Here is an 18,642-nt window from a genome sequence, read left to right as displayed (position 1 = left end):
CTTTTGGCAATAAATGTCACTATCGGCACACATAGATTAGACTATTAGAATTAGAATAGATTACTAGAAATCGATCAGTTTTATGTTTTGTTTTTACATATTTTCATGAATGTTATCAACAATGTCTGCGATAGACGTTTTTTCAGGCTCTAACTTTGTTTGACAGTCTGTGTTTTTATTTGAAGGATGTGAAGTTATTGGCTCTTCAAAGTGAAAACATCTGATGGATAAAACATCAGCTGTAAATAAAATAAATACTTTATACTCCACTTTCCCTCAGAGAGGACTTAACACCCGCATTGAGCCTCAGAGGTAGAACAAGCAGCTACGAAATGCGTTCAAGGAACATCTCAACATTCAGGAAATGCACATGTGCTCCACCAACAAAGAGACTTCTCCTGCATACTGCCACCTTTTGGCAATAAATGTCACTATCGGCACACATAGATTAGACTGTTAGAATTAGAATAGATTACTAGAAATTGATCAGTTTTATTTTTACATATTTTCATAAATGTTATCAACAATGTCTGCGATAGACATTTTTTCAGGCCCTAATTCTGAAACAAACTTTGTTTGACAGTCTGTGTTTTTATTTGAAGTCTGTGAAGTTATTGGCTCTTCAAAGTGAAACCATCTGATGGATAAAACATCAGCTGTTAAAAATAAATAAATACTTTATACTCCCGTTTGGCTTCACACCCCGCGTCGACAAAGATCCTCACGGCGCGATAAAGTAGCGCGACTGCGATGTTCGACCGCGCGCTGGAAAAAAAAAGGCTAATTAGAGAGCGCTAATCAATCGTTAGCCCCGAGCCGCCGCCTGTGGAACTGTCAACCGCTGTTACCTTCTCCTTTACTCTGACCTTCTGCCTCATCCATTCATCTGTCTTTCTCTCGCTCACGTCTCCTTCCTCCCTCCCCTTAATTCTTTCCGATCCCTGGCTTTCGCCTTGTTAATCTTTCCTCGTAGATCTCTGGAGATTCTATTAACTTTCTCTGCACACATTGCGATGCGGCATCTGTTCCCCCTTTTCTCTGCCTCGTTTGCGTATATATGTGTGTGCGCTCGGGTTTTCCCTCCGTCTGTCTCTCACGTACATCTCTTCCCGTGTTGGTTGGAGGATCTCCTCTCCTCCAGAACAATGCGACGTTTGATTCATCGCTCGTTTCCCCCCGACGGGCAGATCGAAAGACCCGCTGATTCCGTATTCCGTGTTTCGCGGCGTGAGATAATCTCTTTTGTAAAGAGGCCCGAGCAGCTGACGTGCTGCGTCTTCCTCTTCCGCGCCAAAGCGTAGTTAGCGTTAATGGAACGGTCTCCTGTTTATTCCATTTTTTTTTTCAAATTCAATTTATTGAGCTCTTTTTCTCGCAAAATAAAACACATGGGAGGGTGAAGTGAAATAAATTAAATGTTTTATCACAACGTCAAAGACACACAGTGCACAATGTGGAATCAGAAATGAATAAAAAAACACAAAGCGTTGACCATATGTGGCACAGAAATAAGCTGTCATCAATAACAGATTTGTTTTTTTATGATTTATATTTTTTTTTATTAGAGTTTCTTTTGATGAACATTCTGCTCTTTTAACAGCTCGGAATAATGTGTTTTGGGCGATTGGGTGGGAAAAAAATGACAATAACGAATAAATCTAGGACAAGAAAAAGAAGGAAAAAAAGTAGATAACGTATCGCGGATGAATGGATGTTCAATAATAATAAAAAAAACATCCATCTGTTCAAACACCACTTTCAAAATGAGGCTTTTGTTAAAGGAAGAGTGCAACGTTTTGACAATAAATACATTGTTTGTGCCACGTTACTCATTAGGGGGGGAAAAAGGAACATTGGTGCCCAGAAATCTTGTTAAAGCTCACATAGAGTGGTCCTGTTGCACATATATGTGAGTTATGGAGGTCTACTTACATACATTAACTTGTTTTTACGGTCAAAAACCTCCTAGTTGCTGTAAACAAGCCGATAGAAATCTCTCTTTTCTGACGGTGTTCCCCAGCCGCGATATTTCAGACTCAACTCTCACACCCAGAAGACAAGACTGTGTTGTGAGTGGCCAGCCAGCGTAGAGCCTTCCCAACTGTCTTGTGATTGGCCAATACCCGGAAGTGACATGTTCAGCACACCCGCTCTCAGAAGCGCAGCTCCCCCCTCTGGAACGGTGGATGCACTGCTACTCATTATCAAAACATTGTTTTAACAATGTTTAAAAACAGCTTCTTCACGACTCCCCGCCACAGTCCCTTTTATGACTTTGACCCGGAGTCAGAAGACACTGTCGCTCGTGAAACACCTCCACAACGGATGATCTTCTTCTTCTGTGGTTCAATGTACGCAACCGGATGTGCCCGGACTAGTGCCCGGAGCAGGAAGATCTGCTGTTCAGGAGAACCGGTGTTTACGTAACCGGACCGGGTTTTTTCAGAGATCTCGCTGAGCCCGAGATTACAATAAAACACAGCGTTCTCAGCAGTGGCTGAACTGTTTGTTTAGAACCTTCAGGGCTTCTTAAACAAGGTGATGACGCAGATACTAAAAAACAGTGTTAATTGGAACTTCCGGTCTAGGTCCGATTTAAAAAAAAGTTTTTGGACACCCCTGCGCTACACTAACTTCAACGACATTGAAACCGTCCTCATGTCTGGAAAGGAAACAAATCCAAAACTACAACCGACAAGAACATACTGTACTGGAGTATTATTTTCATTAGTTATAACCTCCTGTAACCGAACAATTTCCCCCTGGTGAGCGATCATAAATGCATTCCAATTTAATCTAATTTAATTTAAACAATTTGATAATGCTATCATTTAGATTTTTGTACAGATTATATCTCAGAACAGGGGCCTTTCTACCTAGATTGTGCATGTTCTCCTTGCGTTTGCGTGGGGTTGCAGATTTGGGGATGAGGCAAATTGGACACTCCAAATTGACCGTGAATGCTCGTCTCTATATGGAGGATAAAGCGGTAGACGATGGATACCTTTCTCCATGAGGTGTTGCCTGTGTTTTTTTTGTGGAAGCAGAATAACATGATCTATGCTTCTGCCTATTACATCACGTCCTGCAGCAAAAAACCCATAAAGCCGGTTATTTACCGAGTCAATATATGCACCGTACTGTTACATAAAAGACGCTCACAGGTTCTTCAGCTACTTGGATCTTTGTAATCCACGTCTCACCTCTTCTTCTTTCTTTTTTTTTTTCCTTCTACAACATTACCTCGCGTACCTGATCATGGATCATATCGCACTGTCGTCCCCGTCTTGTGCAAACGTCCCACGGCTGCCGTTTGTCTTGATGTTGCATGAAGCAGCAGCAGCAGCAGCAGCAGCAGCAGTAGCCGGTGGCCGAATCCAAAAAAAGGTCATCCATCAGCAGAGCAGAGCCACTCCACTCCCATCACCACCATCCCCCCTCCCCCTCCCCCTCTGCCTGGGAGGTGTGGCCATATGTCTGTGCTGTGTGTCCCCTGGTCACTGCACATAATAACAGATTACAGCTCTCCAGAGGACGCTGACATCTTCCCTCTGCCATATATATATATGGCTATCAGGCAGGTTACAGTTGAATCCCGTAGCCCCTGCTCTATTACTCCGCCGTATCTCATTGACTTTGTCTGAGTGCATTGAAAACATGCTCCGCTCGTGTCGTCTGGAGCCCGTGAGAGAATCGTGTTTTATTTCTGACTAAAGAGGCCGTGTGTGTTTTGCCTGCTAGTCCAACAGGATCATGTGCAAAAACATGTATTATCAGATTTGTATCAGACTTGATGGAGGGTACTGTATTAGGTTTCCATGAATGATGGATTTTTTTTTTTTTATTAAAGTAGACATATTATACCCTATTTTGCCAAGTGAACCTAGTTCCCTGGTGTCCTAATGAACATGTCTGTGACATGCTTTGGTCGAAAACACCTTAATGATGAAGCACCAAAGCAGTTCAATCACTCAGAACACTCTCTTTTGAGCGCCTGTCTCTTTAAATATGCAAATGAGACACAGGAAACTACGTCAGCATCGCTGAGGCAAACGGCAGCTAACAGTTAGCAGCTAGCATTCGGAAAAGCCATCATTTGCCGACTCTAGCCGGCACATTGCCGTCATATATAAAATGTAAATCCTCTGAGGCTGTAAGTTTGTGTAGAACTCTGTGCTGCACTGTGCAGACAAGAATAGAACACTTTGCAGACTTCCGCTCTTCCGGATACTATCGCCCTCGCCTGCACTCTCGCGTTTTTTAGGGACAAAGCGGAGCTCGGAGAGACAACATTTCCAGGAATGTCTCATTGTGACGTCGCAATTAGCGCGGAAGTCAACGTTGCGTGTTTTATCTCCTGTACTTAGACTGAGGCGGACCACAAAAACATGACAGAGTCATCTTTTTTCACACTTTGCCGACTCATAGAGTCCCAAATATAAGTATTAAAATTATTAAAAAGTTGATTTCCTTTAATGTGATAGCTTTGCCGGCTTGAGACGCGGAAGAAACTCAAGGAAAAACAGATTTTTAGCCTTGTCGCAAAATGCTCACGGCATAAAATGTCATCCTGTGTAAGTCTGTGATAGCCTAAGAACATGTTCACCACTTCATCTTGCCATTAGAAAGCGTTTCTGGAACTGTAAAACAAACGTTTGCTAACCGCTCTCGCTCTCCCGCACCAAAGTCCATAGAGGGATCACGGCAGTTGTTGTTGATCCACTTCTGCAGGACGTCGATACGTTTTAAACGGGTTCATTAGAGACTTCAGTGTTTGAAATCTTTATTTTGGATTTACCTAAGTGACACAGATTTACTTAATGAGGCAGCAAAAGAGCAGCAGCAGCAGCAGCAAAATGTTGATTTTCTTCACCGGCTTTGGTGCAGGAGATTTAGAAAACCCGGGGGAAAAAAAGTGCGCAAATGAATCTCTGGCGACTTCATTAAACCTGAACTATCCCTTTAAACCATTGGTTCTCAAAGTGCGGCCCGCGGGACAATGGTGGCCCGCAGAAACATTTCTGGCGGCCCCGCAATGAATTACAGTTGATAGTTTTAATCCAGGAGCTACTAAGCTTGTTAAATGTTTATTGGACATTACTGGATACAGACCAATAAGTGTAAACAAAAATACTGGGTATTTACCTGGTTTCTATATGGTGAATTTTAGTGTATTATTGTGTTATAAGCTGGTAATAAGCAGGTAGCTACAGCCCCCAATTACTAGCTATTTACCCAGTAAATATATGGTAACAGAAATGTGTTACTTGGTATTAACCTGTAATTAGAAGGTAAGAACAATGGCCAAAATACTGGGTAATTACCCAGTAAATTATAAAGCGTTATTATATTAACGCTTAAATTACATTATATTAACGCTTATATTACTTAACGCTTATATTACTTAACGCTAAACTGTAGAACTGCAATCTGGTCATTAAAATGATTACAAATGGGATTTCTTTGGCCCTCAGTCCAACGTCGGGTTCCTAAATTGGCCCTCAGGTATCAAAACTTGGAGTTTATTTATGACTTTGGTGCAGATTTGACGCTCCCGTCGTCATAGTTACAGACGCGATCGTCACACACTGGAGGAACGTCGCGTCTGATCAACTTCAGATTTCCTGAGATTTACTTCTTTACACTCTACGACGCGATAACCGAAGCCCAATTTTATTAGCTTTCTGCGAGTGAGAGACGCCTCCATGAATCACAATATCCTTTATTTTCATATCTGCTCAGAGATCCCCCCCCCCCCCCACAGATGCATTTGTATAAACACTCACTCATTTCAAAACCCTTCAATCTTCTTGCATTTATTGTGTCGTCTTCCTGTTTGGACGTGATAACAAGAGAAAAACCAAAAAGCCCGCACGCTCTTTGATATTGAAGGATTTTCCCGTAACCTCTCGTAATTTAACACGCATGGAAACGCACGGTAAGCCAAAAAATGTTCCTCATCGGTCAGCAGAAATACAGAAGACGCTCTCGTTCCTCCTTCAGAATTAACATTTAATTTATCTAAGAGCTGGTGAAATGCTGCCGTCACTCCATATTCATTATTTGTCTTATTTCTTATTCTGTCTTCTCTGCGGCGCAGGCGGCGAGGCTACGGCAGACAGGTAAGCGTTTTTTTTTTTCTTTCTTTCTTTCTTTCACCCACCGTCGCTGTGATGTGCTCTTATGACATTTTGTCGCTCTCAATGCAGCTCGAGGCGGCTTTTGTCCAATTATTCTTATCTGTAACTCACTGGATGGAGAGAGAGGGAGGGAAAGAGGGAGAAAACGCTGAATGAGATTAATATGAGATGCTGCTGATAGGACTGAGGACACTGACGTTACAGTTTAGGCCCGAGTCGAGAAGTCTGCTGTTGTATTCTCAAGTGTTCCTGTTGACTGACAGATAAAAAATATTGAAAAAAAAGAAATAAAACATAGCCTGCAACCAAACAAAAACGCTCTCATTTTGACAAATTTGACAATTAATTTTGTTTTGGCACATTCAACCGTGTCCAAAAATATATGATTTCTTACTCCTCCATTAGCTTGATTAGCTCTTTCCATCAATTTAAATCAATGCTTTAAGATGATTCCAGAACAGTTGATATAACAACCGTGACCCTATTTTAATATAAATTGTATGTAGTGACAGGAGCTGCTACTACTGATTATTTTTCGTCATCGATTAACATGTCGATTAAACGTTGATCAGTGTTTGTCGAACCTCGAACGTCAACAAATGATTCAGTTTTTAATGATTTCTTTGTTATTTGGAGCAAAGAAACAACGAAAATACAATCGGAAATCTTGTTTTAATCATGGAAAAAAAGCTTCAAATCGATGATCAAAAATAGTTGACGATTAATTTCGTAATCGGTTGAATTGGAAAACAAATAATTCCCAGGGAAATGTTGTATAAATTCATCACAACTTACTTAAAGGCGCCATATGTAAGAATGTGGCCAAAAACGGTTACTACATTCAAATTCAAAATACCGAGGTCTTTTAGGTTTCGTTTTCTGACGTAACTGGCAACCCGTGGTTGCTCGGCAGCTGAGACTCTACTGACTGGTAGACGGCAGTAGGTGGCGCCACATGCCGAAACATGATTTCAAAACATAAATATGATTTGCAGTCTGCAAAATATTCTTTTTAATGCAAATATTTTGTCTGTACTGTTGTTGTTGGTGAGTTCAGTTTGTTATATGAACATTATTCCTGAGTCTCTGTGACATATTAGGAGGATTTTATGGCCAGTTGATTTAGATTTATTACATAATGCACCTTTAATCATGGAAAAAAAAGCTTAAAATCCATCTTTAAAAATAGTTGACGATCAATTTAGTCATCGGTTGAATTGGAAAACAAATAATTCCCAAGGAAATGTTTAATAAATTCATCACAACTTACTTAATTACACCTGAATCTGAACTAAAAAAGTTGGGGTTAGTTTGGGGACCAAAAAATGACTCCCGTGACCCATCTGTGGGTCCCGACCCAGTGTTTGGGAATCACTGCATGCGTTTCCATCATGGTACGGTTCAGTTTGGAACAGTTAAGCCCTGGTTCAGGCTTCCTTTTCAACTGTAGAACAGTGGTCGGCGGAGTTTGGGTGGAGCCAATCTAATCGTGTCATATCCGTTTTACTCTGGTAGGACAAGGGAAGGACACCAATTCATTTTTAAGTTACTATTTCTAATGGAACGTGCCGTACTGTGCCAAACCGAACCGCTCCATTCTCGATGGAAAACACGACGTAACATAGACGTAAGATCGATATTTCCTCGCTTTAAACTCTCCCTTTGTCTTTTGTGCGATCATTTCCTCCTTCTCCATCATCTACCTCTCTCCTCTTCATCGTCCTCTTCGACTAAACTTTGGGCAGCAACAGCAACTGCTGAGGCCGTCTCTTCTGAGACCTGAGGTAGAGACACTCCTGCTTTTCCTAAATTCACCGACGAACGTAGTCACCGTGTACTTCCCTCCTCTTCTTTCCCTGTCTTTTTCTGAACAAAAACTTATTTAGTTTGGTGTTGTTGTTTTTTTTTTTTATTTACCCCCAGGAACTCTCCATGGAGTCAGGTATCGACCCGGGCCAGGACTACTACGCACAGGACTACTATAATTATGACCAAGGGTGAGCAAATGCATGAAATGGGACCACTGTGCGAAATACAGGGGGGTCTGTGGGGGGGGTTAGACCCCCCTGATTAACACTCGAGACCCCCTGAAAGCCTCAAAGGCAAAATTTGAGAGGGGTCTAAACTAGGGCTGGGCGATTTATTGAATTTTATTGAATCGTTTTTTTTTATTATTGCAAATTAATGACATGAGGGGAAAAAAATGACAACATTTTTTTTTTTTTTTTTAATCTCGTTTCCCAAAAAAAAAGACTTTTTTTTTTTTATAATCTTTTTTTCCCATATTTTTTCGGTAACTCGAGATCTCGACTTCCCAAATTTTTTTTTTTTTTTTTCATATCTTTCTTGGAAAGCCGAGATCTCGAGTTTCCAAAAAAATATGGAAAAAAAGATTAAAAAAAAAAAAAGCATATGTTTTTGGAAACTTACGGAGCCCCCGAAGTGACATGAGAAAAAAAAAAAAAAAAAAGTCGAGATTTCGAGTTTCAAAGTCGAAATCTCGAGTTTCCCAAAAAAATCAGAAAAAAATTTTTTGGGTAAATTTTTTATTTCTTTATTTTTAATTTTTTTTTTCCTCATGTCATTTCGGGGGCTCCGTAATTTCTGGCTGTTCTTTTAAATTATATTTAAAGTTGAGTTTTGGTGGTTCAATAAATACTCCAGTTTTGAAATCAATGAATATCGTGTCTATTAATCATGATTTCAATATCAGTCAAAAATAATTGGGACCAATATTTTTGCCATAATCGTCCAGCCCGAGTTTAAACATGTTACAGTGTCATTGAAAAACATGTGTTTTTTCCTAAAGATCTTTTTAATTTCAGTTTTACATATATGATCTACATACATAATACACTTTGCATGCTTTCTTATCCTTTATAACCAGACAAAATGTAAATTATTTAATTTGTAATTTTGTATTTTTAATGTTTTAATGAATTGCTTTCCAAATGGCGCTGTGGAAAAGGCCCACACACAAGCCCACATCTGACAGGGAAAATAGCCAATACTTGCACAACAAATGGGAGATTTACTCCCTGGTGTTCTAATTGGAACAAAAATGACCAAATCAACATTGTTTTCTCTCTCTTGAAGAAGTGATTTTTTTGAGGAGCATAAACTCGTCGAGAAAATGTTTAAAATCAAATGAAAAGTAGGCTATTCGGTGTATTTTTAGTTGTGCGTTGACGTCAGGGCTGTCAGGCGGGAATTGAGAGCGCATGTGGAGGAAAGTTCAGAATAAAAAAACGATAAGAGTTTACTCCTTCAGCTTCACTCTCGCCTATGCTCGCCTTCACTCCGGCACCTAAGAGCCAAAAAAAAAAAAAAAAAAAAATTGTTTTGCCTGTGGTTTAATGGATAAGAGGATGTTTTTGGAAGCTTCCTCTCACGTTGACCATATGGTCTAAAAAAAAAACAACCTGGAAGTCAAAGCTGCAGAGAAACAGCTGCTGAGAAATTGTTATTCACGAAACGCTGCCGCTCTGCGGCAGGTGACGTGTAGTGTATGTTAGTACTGTGGCGAATATTTATGTAAAATCTCTTTGAGTGCCCTTTTTTTTTTTTTTTTTTTCCATTAATACCTTTTGGAACTCGGCAAGTGATTTTCAGAAAGTGCGGCGTCGGCGTTCGGATGTTAAGACGCACTCGTAGTGAGGAAAAGAGACGTGATGAATGAACGCGGTCTGGGAGGTTTTTTTGGGGCTTAAAAAGAGAAAAGAAATGTCAAACATAAATGGTCTAAATGGTGATGACAGACAGCTTTGTATGAACTCTTCTGCATGGGCCAGTTTACACAACTATGGCTTCAGTTTATTGTTAATCACTGTTTGGTTTTTGCCCAATGAGTCCAGAGTATATTGACGTTGTCGTTCTCTCTCCAGGAGCAGTTCATTCTACCGCTCTAAACTGTCTCTGAAGCTTTTTAAGCTCAAAATGTCTGTTTTGTTTAGTTTTTTTGCTTAATTTTACCATAAAAGGACCAGAAAATGTCCTGTGACTAAGTGCTTTTGTACATTTTTCCAGAATAACTTCCAGTTATTCACAATTTACTACATGTTAAAATACTGTTTAAAGGCGCCATGTGTAAGAATGTGGCCAAAAACGGTTACTACATTCAAATTCAAAATACCGAGGTCTTTTAGGTTTTTTTGTTTTCTGACGTAACTGGCAACCCGTGGTTTCTCGGCAGCTGAGACTCTACTGACTGCAATGATTGGTAGACGGCAGTAGGTGGCGCCACATGCAAAAAAAACATGATTTCAAAACATAAACATGATTTGCAGTCTGCAAAATATTTTTTTTTAATGCAAATATTTTGTCTGTACTGTTGTTGTTGGTGAGTTCAGTTTGTTATATGAACATTATTCCTGAGTCTCTGTGACATATTAGGAGGATTTTATGGCCAGTTGCTTTAGATTTATTACATAATGCATCTTTAACAATCTTATATATATATATATATATACACAAAATCTATAAAATATGAATAATTGAATGAAGAAAACAATAACATTTATTTACAAAAACACTGCGGTTGTAAATTACGGAAGTGTTTCAGGGCCACTTGTTAAAAATAAAAAATTGAAAGAAAGAAAAAATGAATAAAACAGCATGAATTCTGGGAAAAAAGTCAGAATTCTGACTTATCATTTCTTAAATTTCCACACTAACACTCCACGTCCATATACTCCACCCTCCTTCGCCTGGATCCTCTTCCCCCTGCTGTTACGAACGTGTCAACGCGCCAATCTCCGCGACACGATCGCGTACGAACTGCCGATATGACCGTGTGTGGACTCGATTCTCCAATTCAATCCAATTCAACTTTATTTATAAAGCACTTAAAAAAAGCTGAAACAAAGCGCTGTACATCAGAGATGAATAAAACAAATGTGAAACGGGGTGACCTCAGACCTAAGAACGAACAATAAAACATACAATAAAACAATAAAATGCTGTAGAAAATATAAAAACAGCATATTGGGTTTCTGTGGGCAGAGCTCCAGCTCTGGACGGCTCCGGAAACACGGAGGTGGCAAAATGGCAGCTTCCGTAATGAGGCGAGGACCTTGTTGCCTCAATGAGATATAAAAGGCTAATTCTGAAGCTATACAAAACACACACTTTTTTTTTTTTTTTGAAGCAATTATACATCTTCTGCCAATGAATCCTACTAAATGTTACACACTGGAATTTTAAAAGATAGTTGTTGCCTCTTGATGTTTAAGATTTTTAGTTAATTAATCTCATTTAATCTCATAACAACTTGCTGGTGTCTACTTTGCTTTTATTACCATGTTTTATTTTGGAAGTAGGTTAACTAAAAACTTCATTAATATGATTTATTTATTTATTTATTTATTTAACTTTTTCCCAGGTATGACATTCCTCAGTTCGGCAGTCGGAGGAGGCTGATTACGCCCGTGTACGATGAATACGGAGAGGTGGTCGTGGAGGATGATGGGTATTACTACGGTGGCCCCGAGGTATCAACGTTCCTCATTGTGACTATGTCAATATGGACTAAACTGGATTGTGTGTGTGTTATTTTTTTCCCCAGTGTATCATTGAGTGACTTTACCATCACCAAAAAAAAAAAAAAAAAAGGTTTTTCCATATTTAACACGACTTGTCTCATTAAGGGCCGAGGCAGAGGCCGGGGCCGCGGCACCGCCGCCCGGGGTCGAGGAGCTGCCAAGAGGGTTGCGTTTAGAGACGAGGCGCCAGAGGATGGGATTGAACAAGCTGAGCCAGCGGAGGCGGCCGAGCCGTCCAAGGCTGCCAAGAAGCTGAAGTCTGTCATGAAACTCAGCAAGCTCCTGGCAGCCGGCAAGAGAACGGCGAAGCCGTCCGATGCTGGCAAGTCTCCGTGGAAGAAAGCCAAGATGTTCAAGATGTTCGGTGCCGGGAAGAAGGACAAAGATTACGCCAAGCTGATGTCGGCGCGCCGCATCGACAGCCAGGAGAGTCTGACGGACGGGCCGCCGCTCACGGGGCCCATCGACGGCATCGCCGCGTCCACCAGCCGCCTCGGGAAAGCGATGACCAGGATCAACTTGGGCAGCAAGTTGCAGATGAGGAGGAAGTCCCAGGCCAGCGAGCGAGACGAGGATGCGGCCTCGCAGGCTGCCAGCGAGGATGAAAGGAAGTCTAAAGTGTCTATTAGTGTGACAGAAAGTGAGCCAGAGGCAGAGGCCAGCGGCAGCGGCAAGGAAAAGGGCTCTGACGACGAATCCTCCGAGAAGGGCAGCGTCGACAGGGACTATCTCAAAGTGGATCTCGACCGGGACGATGCCAACGAAAGCACGGTGGACTCGGAGGAAGAGCCTGATGAAGAACCGGGGGATTCTGACGAGGAGGAGGAGGGCGGCAAGTCCAAGTCGGAAGGAGAAGAGACGGAGAAGGAATCTGGGTCGGAGAGGGAATCCGACGAGGAGAAAGAGTCCGAGTCGGAAAAGTCGTCGGCGACGGAGAAAAAGTCAGAGACGGAGAAAGAGTCCGACTCGGAGAAGGAGTCCGGATCTGAGAGAGAATCGGAGTCGGGGACGGGCACCGCGACAGAGAAGGAAACGGGAACAGAGAGAGACTCTGATGACGAGTCTGAGGAGGAAGAGGCTTCAGGGAGCGCTGCGGAAAGCGGGTCAACTGCCCGCTCTTCCATGAGATCATCAGCTACGGAGGCTAGCAAGGAGAGCGGCAGCGGTAGCGGTAGCGGTAGCGGTAGCGGCAGCGGTAGCGGCAGCGGCAGCGGCAGCGGCAGCGGTAGTGGTAGCGGTAGCGGCAGCGCTAGTGCTAGCAGGAGTGGTAGCAGAAAAAGTGGAAGTCCAAGTGAGAGCGGCAGTGCTAGCGGCGGTGCGTCAGGATCAGGTTCGAGCGCTAGGTCGTCGCAGAGAACCAGATCATCAGAGAAGTCCAGCGAAGAGCTCAGCGAGGCCGAGTCGGGGACGGGGACAGCCAGCGAGGCAGAGTCAGAATCAGGGTCAGGGTCAGGGTCAGGGTCAGGGTCAGGGTCAGGGGCGGCGAGTGAGGCAGAGTCTGGAAGCGAAGGCCTCTCGTCCCGCGGGTCCAGTCAGAGGAAAGCATCCGTGTCCGAGTCTGGCGGAGGCTCGTCCTCCGGCGGCGGTCAGATGACGGATCAGAGTTCCCTGGGCAGCCAGGGGAGTTCTGCTGGCTCCAAGTCGACCGGCGGAAGCCGACGCTCCAGAAAGTCCATCCTGAGCCGCGGATCCGAAGGCACCATCACAGAAGAGAGTGAAAAAGAAGAAGAAGAGGAGGAAGAGGAGGAGGAGGAGGAGGAAGAAGAATCCGAGGCAGCTGAAGAGAGCAAAGAGTCGTCCGGCGAAGCCAGCGACGACGCGGCGTCGTCGTCGTCGTCCGGGAGGTCCAGCGTGGCGTCCGGAGACCCGGGGCCTTCCGCGCCCTACGCCGCCCCGCCGTACGCCACCGAAGTCCGGAGCGTCACCTCCGACGAGATGTACGGGGGCCTGTCGCCGATCACCGAGGTGGACGAGGACGCCATCTCCTCGTCGGCCAGCGGCTCGGGATCCGGGAAAACTGGGACGTCCGATTCAGACTCGGAAGGAAACTCGACCGCCTTCTAAAGAGCGAGAGAGAGAGAGAGAGAGAGAGATATTGTACGCAGTGAAGTAAGAGAGAAAAGAATCACTTATCTTTGCATGAGAGTGAAGCAACGTTTCCTCCGCTGAGTGTTTCACATGTCCTTCTTTTTTTCCTCCCCCTTTAGCGAGGAAAAGCGCCGCCGGTTTCCTGCTGCTGCAGCATGTGCAGAGGGGGTTTTCTCGCTCTTGTCTTACATCGTCGCCTCACTCTCTTCCTCTTTGATGTGTTTCCTGAGTGTGTCCTCACACCTTTTTTTTTAACTTTTTTGATTCACATTACTGCTGCTGTTGCTCTTCCAGTCTGCCGTGGTTACAGTGTGATCTTCTGTGTTTTCGTCTGAATCTTTTCCCCTCTCGATTCTCAAAAAGAACACATTTTTCAGCACGATCACACGCTTCCTGCAGGAAACCGAAGTCAACCCAGAATCATTGTTTTAGCCGAACGTCAGATCGGTAGAAGTAGTAGAGGTCGACTAGAGCTGAAACTAACGATTGATCTGTTGGTTATTTTCCTCGATTGATCGTTTGGTCCATAAAAAGCAAAGAAACGAAGAAAACATTCACATTTAACAGGTTAAAAGTCTTGTTTTAGTTATGAAAAAAGCTTCAAACCGATTGATTGATTATGAAAATGGTTGACGATGAACTTCGAGTATTTGTTTCAGCTCTACCTCACAGCCATAGTTGGCTACAGTTAAATGTGCTATCATTCAAAGTCCACTTTTGCTTAAAAGTGTGTGGAAATGACTTTAAAAAAGCAAAAAACTAGTGTTTATAGAAACTCAAACTCAAGACTTCAAGTCTGTCAAGTCGGTTTCAAACATCCAGCAGTGGTCTGCTATACTTTCATGCTCCAAGCTTCTGTTATTTGATCGGGCTTTAAAGGAGACATATGATGCAAAATCAACTTTTTAATCATTTTAATATTATATATTTGGGACGACTCTGGAGGTCGAATGAGTCGGCAAAGTGTTTTTAGGTCCTCCTCAGTCTAAGTACAGGAGATAAAACACGCCATGTTGACTTCCGCGAGTGCAGACAAGGGGAAAAGTATCCGGAAGAGCGGAAGTCCCTCAAGTGTTCTATTCTTGTCTGCACAGTGCAGCACAGAGTGCTACACAAACTTCCAGCCTCAGAGGATTTACGTTTTTATATATGACGGCAATGTGCCGGCCGGAGTCGGCAAATGACGGCTTTTCCGAATGCTAACTGCTGTTAGCTGCCGTTAGCCTCAGTGACGCTGACGTAGTTTCCTGTGTCTCATTTGCATATTTAAAGAGACAGTCGCTCAAAAGCGAGCGTTCTGAACAGGGCTGTTTTGGCAGAGTGATTGAACTGCTGTGGTGCTTCTTCCTTAAGGTGTTTTTGACCAAAGCATGTCACAGACATGTTCATTAGGACACCAGGGAACTAGGTAGAGCTGCAACTAACGATTATTTTCGTAATCGATTAATCTGTCGATTATTATCGGTTGGTCCATAAAATGTCAGAAAATGTTAAAAAACGTTGATCAGTGTTTGTCAAACCTGGAAATGACGACGTTCTTGAATGTCTTGTTTTGTCCACAAACCAAAATGATTCAGTTTTAATGATTTATTTGTTATGTGGAGCAAAGAAACAAAGAAAATATTCACATTTAAGAAGCCAAAACAATCAGAAATCTTGTTTTAATCATGAAAAAAGCTTCAAACCGATTATCGATAATCAAAATTGTTTGGCGATTAATTAAGTAATCGATTAATAATCGTTTCATCGATTAATCGTTTCAGCTCTAGAACTAGGTTCACTTGGAGAAAGAGGGTATAATATAATAGCCCCCTTTAAAAAATCACATTTACTTGACCTCTTCTAAACTTTTAAGTAAACTTTCGCGACTTTCTAATGGAAGCTGTGATCTCACTGCACCTGGTGTGTTGACCTCGCTGTTCTGGAAGACCATGTATTTACTAGAACCCCTTCTTTCCTCCTCAGGTCGGTAGAAAGAAGCGGATCAAGCTCGTCGTAGATCGGGAGAACGAGACCACCTCCACGGGAGAGGAGAGCAGTACAGAGACACACTGGAACCGACCCCCGAGCAGCAGCAACATCAACGGGAACGTCTACCTCGCGCAGAACGGCACCATCGTCCGGACCCGGCGGCTGCCGCACCCCAACAACCTGAAGACGGGGTCTCCGTGCCGCCTCGGCAAGCAGTTCAAAAGACTGGACAAGCTCGGCGTGACGCACGAGGAGCCTCCGCCCGTCATCGGCGTCGAGGGCTCGGGGAACGGCGGCGAGAACGGAACGGGTTCGCCCGCTGCTCCCGCCGACGTTGTGGACGCGGACTTGGACGTCAACCTCAACACGCGGTCCTCCCGCGGCTCCCTGGCGTCCGCCGTCAAAGAGCTGAAAAGCTTCGGGTCCAAGTCGGCGGCGGCGGCGGACAGGAACAGCGTGGGCCTGTGCGTCACGGAGACTTCGGTGGACAGCTTCAAGAACAGCAGGGAGACGCTGGAGAGCCACAGCGACCACACGCTGTCGGACGAGGAGGAGCTGTGGATGGGACCGTGGAACAATCTGCACATACCAATGACCAAACTCTGACTTGACCAATGTTTTTTTTTGTTATATTCTCACCTTTATCATGTTGTTTTTTGACCGTAAAAGAAGAAGAAGAAGAAAAACAATGTGTGCCTCAACTGTATAAGCTCCAATCGCGTGTCCGCGACTGGTGATGACACATTACCGTCAGATAAATTTTATTTAACTCGACATTAAAGATGTATTTGTTACCGAGCATAAATCACCGACAGGGCTAAAGCAGATGGAGTCGGAGCTGCAAGGAAAGGAGTGCCTCAAAGACTGTAATTTTTATTTAACTCTTTTTTTATTTTTTGAGTGATTTTGTCCTTTTTTTTTTTTGTCCTTATTTCACCACGTCGTTTAAAGTATTTACAGCAAAAAAATCACCGTGGATCCGAACCCTGTCCACGATATAGTCTATTAAGAAAAACAAACAAACAACAAAAACTTATTTTGCTAAAAGAAAGAAAGGCATTTTAATTGCATATACGATTGTCACTGAATATTTTTTCTGTTGTGATCACCTGACAATGTTTTTTGGAAAACACGCAATTTCTGGAGGAAAAAAAAAAATATATATATATGAAATTATTTTTGTCTATTTTGTATCTAACAGAGATGAAGAATCTAACATATTAAATTAAAACATAATACCCACATGATTGTCCTCGCAGTGTTTCGACAGCGAGTGGGAAAAGAGCGCGCGGTCTTTTATTGTCTTACTTATCACACTTGACAACAAAGCTGTGAAGTAATTTAACGTTATTGTGAAGCGTATTGTGTTGAGGTTCCCCCTCAACCTCAACGCCAAGGTCCTTTTAGCGCGCGCGCGAAGCTAACGCTAATTGCGTCCTCGCCGCTTTTGAAAGTGCGTTTTAAAAGAAGATGTGAAGAAGAATGTCCTTGAAATTCATAATGGAGATGAAAGTAGAATGTGGAGGTAAAACGGCGGCGGCTGAACCCAACAGCAACTCATGAAAAATACAGTTTGAGTGAGGTGTTTGAGCAGCGACAGGTCGCCAAACACGAGGCGATACGAGTCGACCGCGACATCTCTGAAGATCAGCGTGACGTCTCCTGTGAAGTCTGTTGTCTTTCAGTTGTCATCGTCGTTCTTTGAGTGCACTTTCCCATCTGTCAACACAATAAAAAGCTGTTGTTTAAAAAAAAAAAAAAAAAAAAAAACTGAAACAAAGATAGTGAACCATCTTGTGGTTAAGTTGTGTAACTGCAAGGGACCAGGAAGGCTTGAGATTTCAATTGAAGTGATGGTGATTGACAGGGGACCGTATCTATGTTCCCCGGGTCCTATGTTCCCCGCTTTGTATGTGACCGGGGAACATAGGACCCTTTCTCTAACCCTAATCCTAACCCTACCCTTTTTCAAAAATAGGGTCCTATGTTCCCCTGTCACATACAAAGTGGACCCTTTTTGGGAAAAACGGGGAACATAGGACCCGGGGAACATAGGACCCGGGGAACATAGGTACGACCCCATTGACAGTTTGGTCTGCGTTTATACTCGTGCTGCGCAATAGGTTAACGCGTGACACGTTTCCATGACGACTGACCGGAAAAAGAAGCGTACAACGTCACGTTTACCGGAGTCCAGGCACCGTTTACCAGTTAGCCCCGTTAGCTGCATTGGCTCCTTTTTAGCGCCGGTTAGCGCGCCTACAGTCAAGCTGGAGCTGGTTTGTTTATTAAACGAAAAGAGCAGCGCTAACAAATGACCAGCGTACCTGTGTAACTGCGTATGTGTGCCTCTGTTTTTTAAAGTTTAGCGTTACTTTAGAGACTCATTTTAACAATCGGGAGTCACGTAAAACATGACGTGTCACGCGCTTCTTTTTTCCGGTCAGTCGTCATGGAAACGGGATGTGCGCTAACGTTGACGCCGTTAAACGCTGTTGACGCCGTTAAAAGCTGTTGACGCCAATAAACGCTGTTGACGCCGTTAAACGCTGTTGACGCCGTTAAACGCTGTTGACGCCGTTAAACGCTGTTGACGCCATCAAACGCTGTTGACGCCGTCAAACGCTGTTGACGCCGCCAAACGCTGTTGACGCCGTCAAACGCTGTTGACGCGTTAACGTTTGACAGCACTATTTTATACAGTGCTTTTTCTAATGACAACTTAGTAGAACTGTGTTAATGTCGTAGTCATATGGCTAAAATAATTGGAAGATGAGCGTGGAGGATTTCCATGATGTGAAGATGATGAAGATGTGCCAAAATAAAATGCCTATTCACGTTTGTTTCCATCCATCCAGCGAATTGTAGGAGTTGTAGTTCACCAAGAAAAAGCAGGGAATACC

General features: G+C 43.2%; 2 protein-coding genes across 2 annotated transcripts in view; both read left to right on the top strand.

Annotated features, from left to right (window-relative positions):
* Positions 1-16,345, top strand: part of LOC310934376 (protocadherin-15-like) — a gene marked incomplete at both ends in the record, with an annotated part of 242,963 nt that extends 226,618 nt beyond the window's left edge. Inside the window, 5 exons of the mRNA XM_083898086.1 lie at positions 6,101-6,122; positions 7,886-7,924; positions 8,064-8,137; positions 11,521-11,629; positions 15,734-16,345. Of these exons, the coding sequence (XP_083754212.1) occupies positions 6,101-6,122; positions 7,886-7,924; positions 8,064-8,137; positions 11,521-11,629; positions 15,734-16,345 (856 nt within the window). The remainder of the gene's footprint in view (positions 1-6,100; positions 6,123-7,885; positions 7,925-8,063; positions 8,138-11,520; positions 11,630-15,733) is intronic.
* LOC310934272 (uncharacterized protein) lies at positions 11,654-13,744 on the top strand (the record flags this gene model as incomplete). The annotated part of the gene is made up of 2 exons (XM_083897966.1): positions 11,654-11,680; positions 11,786-13,744. The coding sequence occupies 2 exons, from the start codon at positions 11,654-11,656 to the stop codon at positions 13,742-13,744; spliced, it is 1,986 nt and encodes a 661-aa protein (XP_083754092.1).
* Positions 16,346-18,642: the final 2,297 nt, after the last annotated feature.

Source organism: Microchirus variegatus (assembly GCF_963457635.1).
Source record: "Microchirus variegatus genome assembly, chromosome: 11".
Taxonomy (NCBI): domain Eukaryota; kingdom Metazoa; phylum Chordata; class Actinopteri; order Pleuronectiformes; family Soleidae; genus Microchirus; species Microchirus variegatus.
Note: the sequence above shows the minus strand (reverse complement) of the source record. Positions and strands in the feature narration are given on the sequence as shown.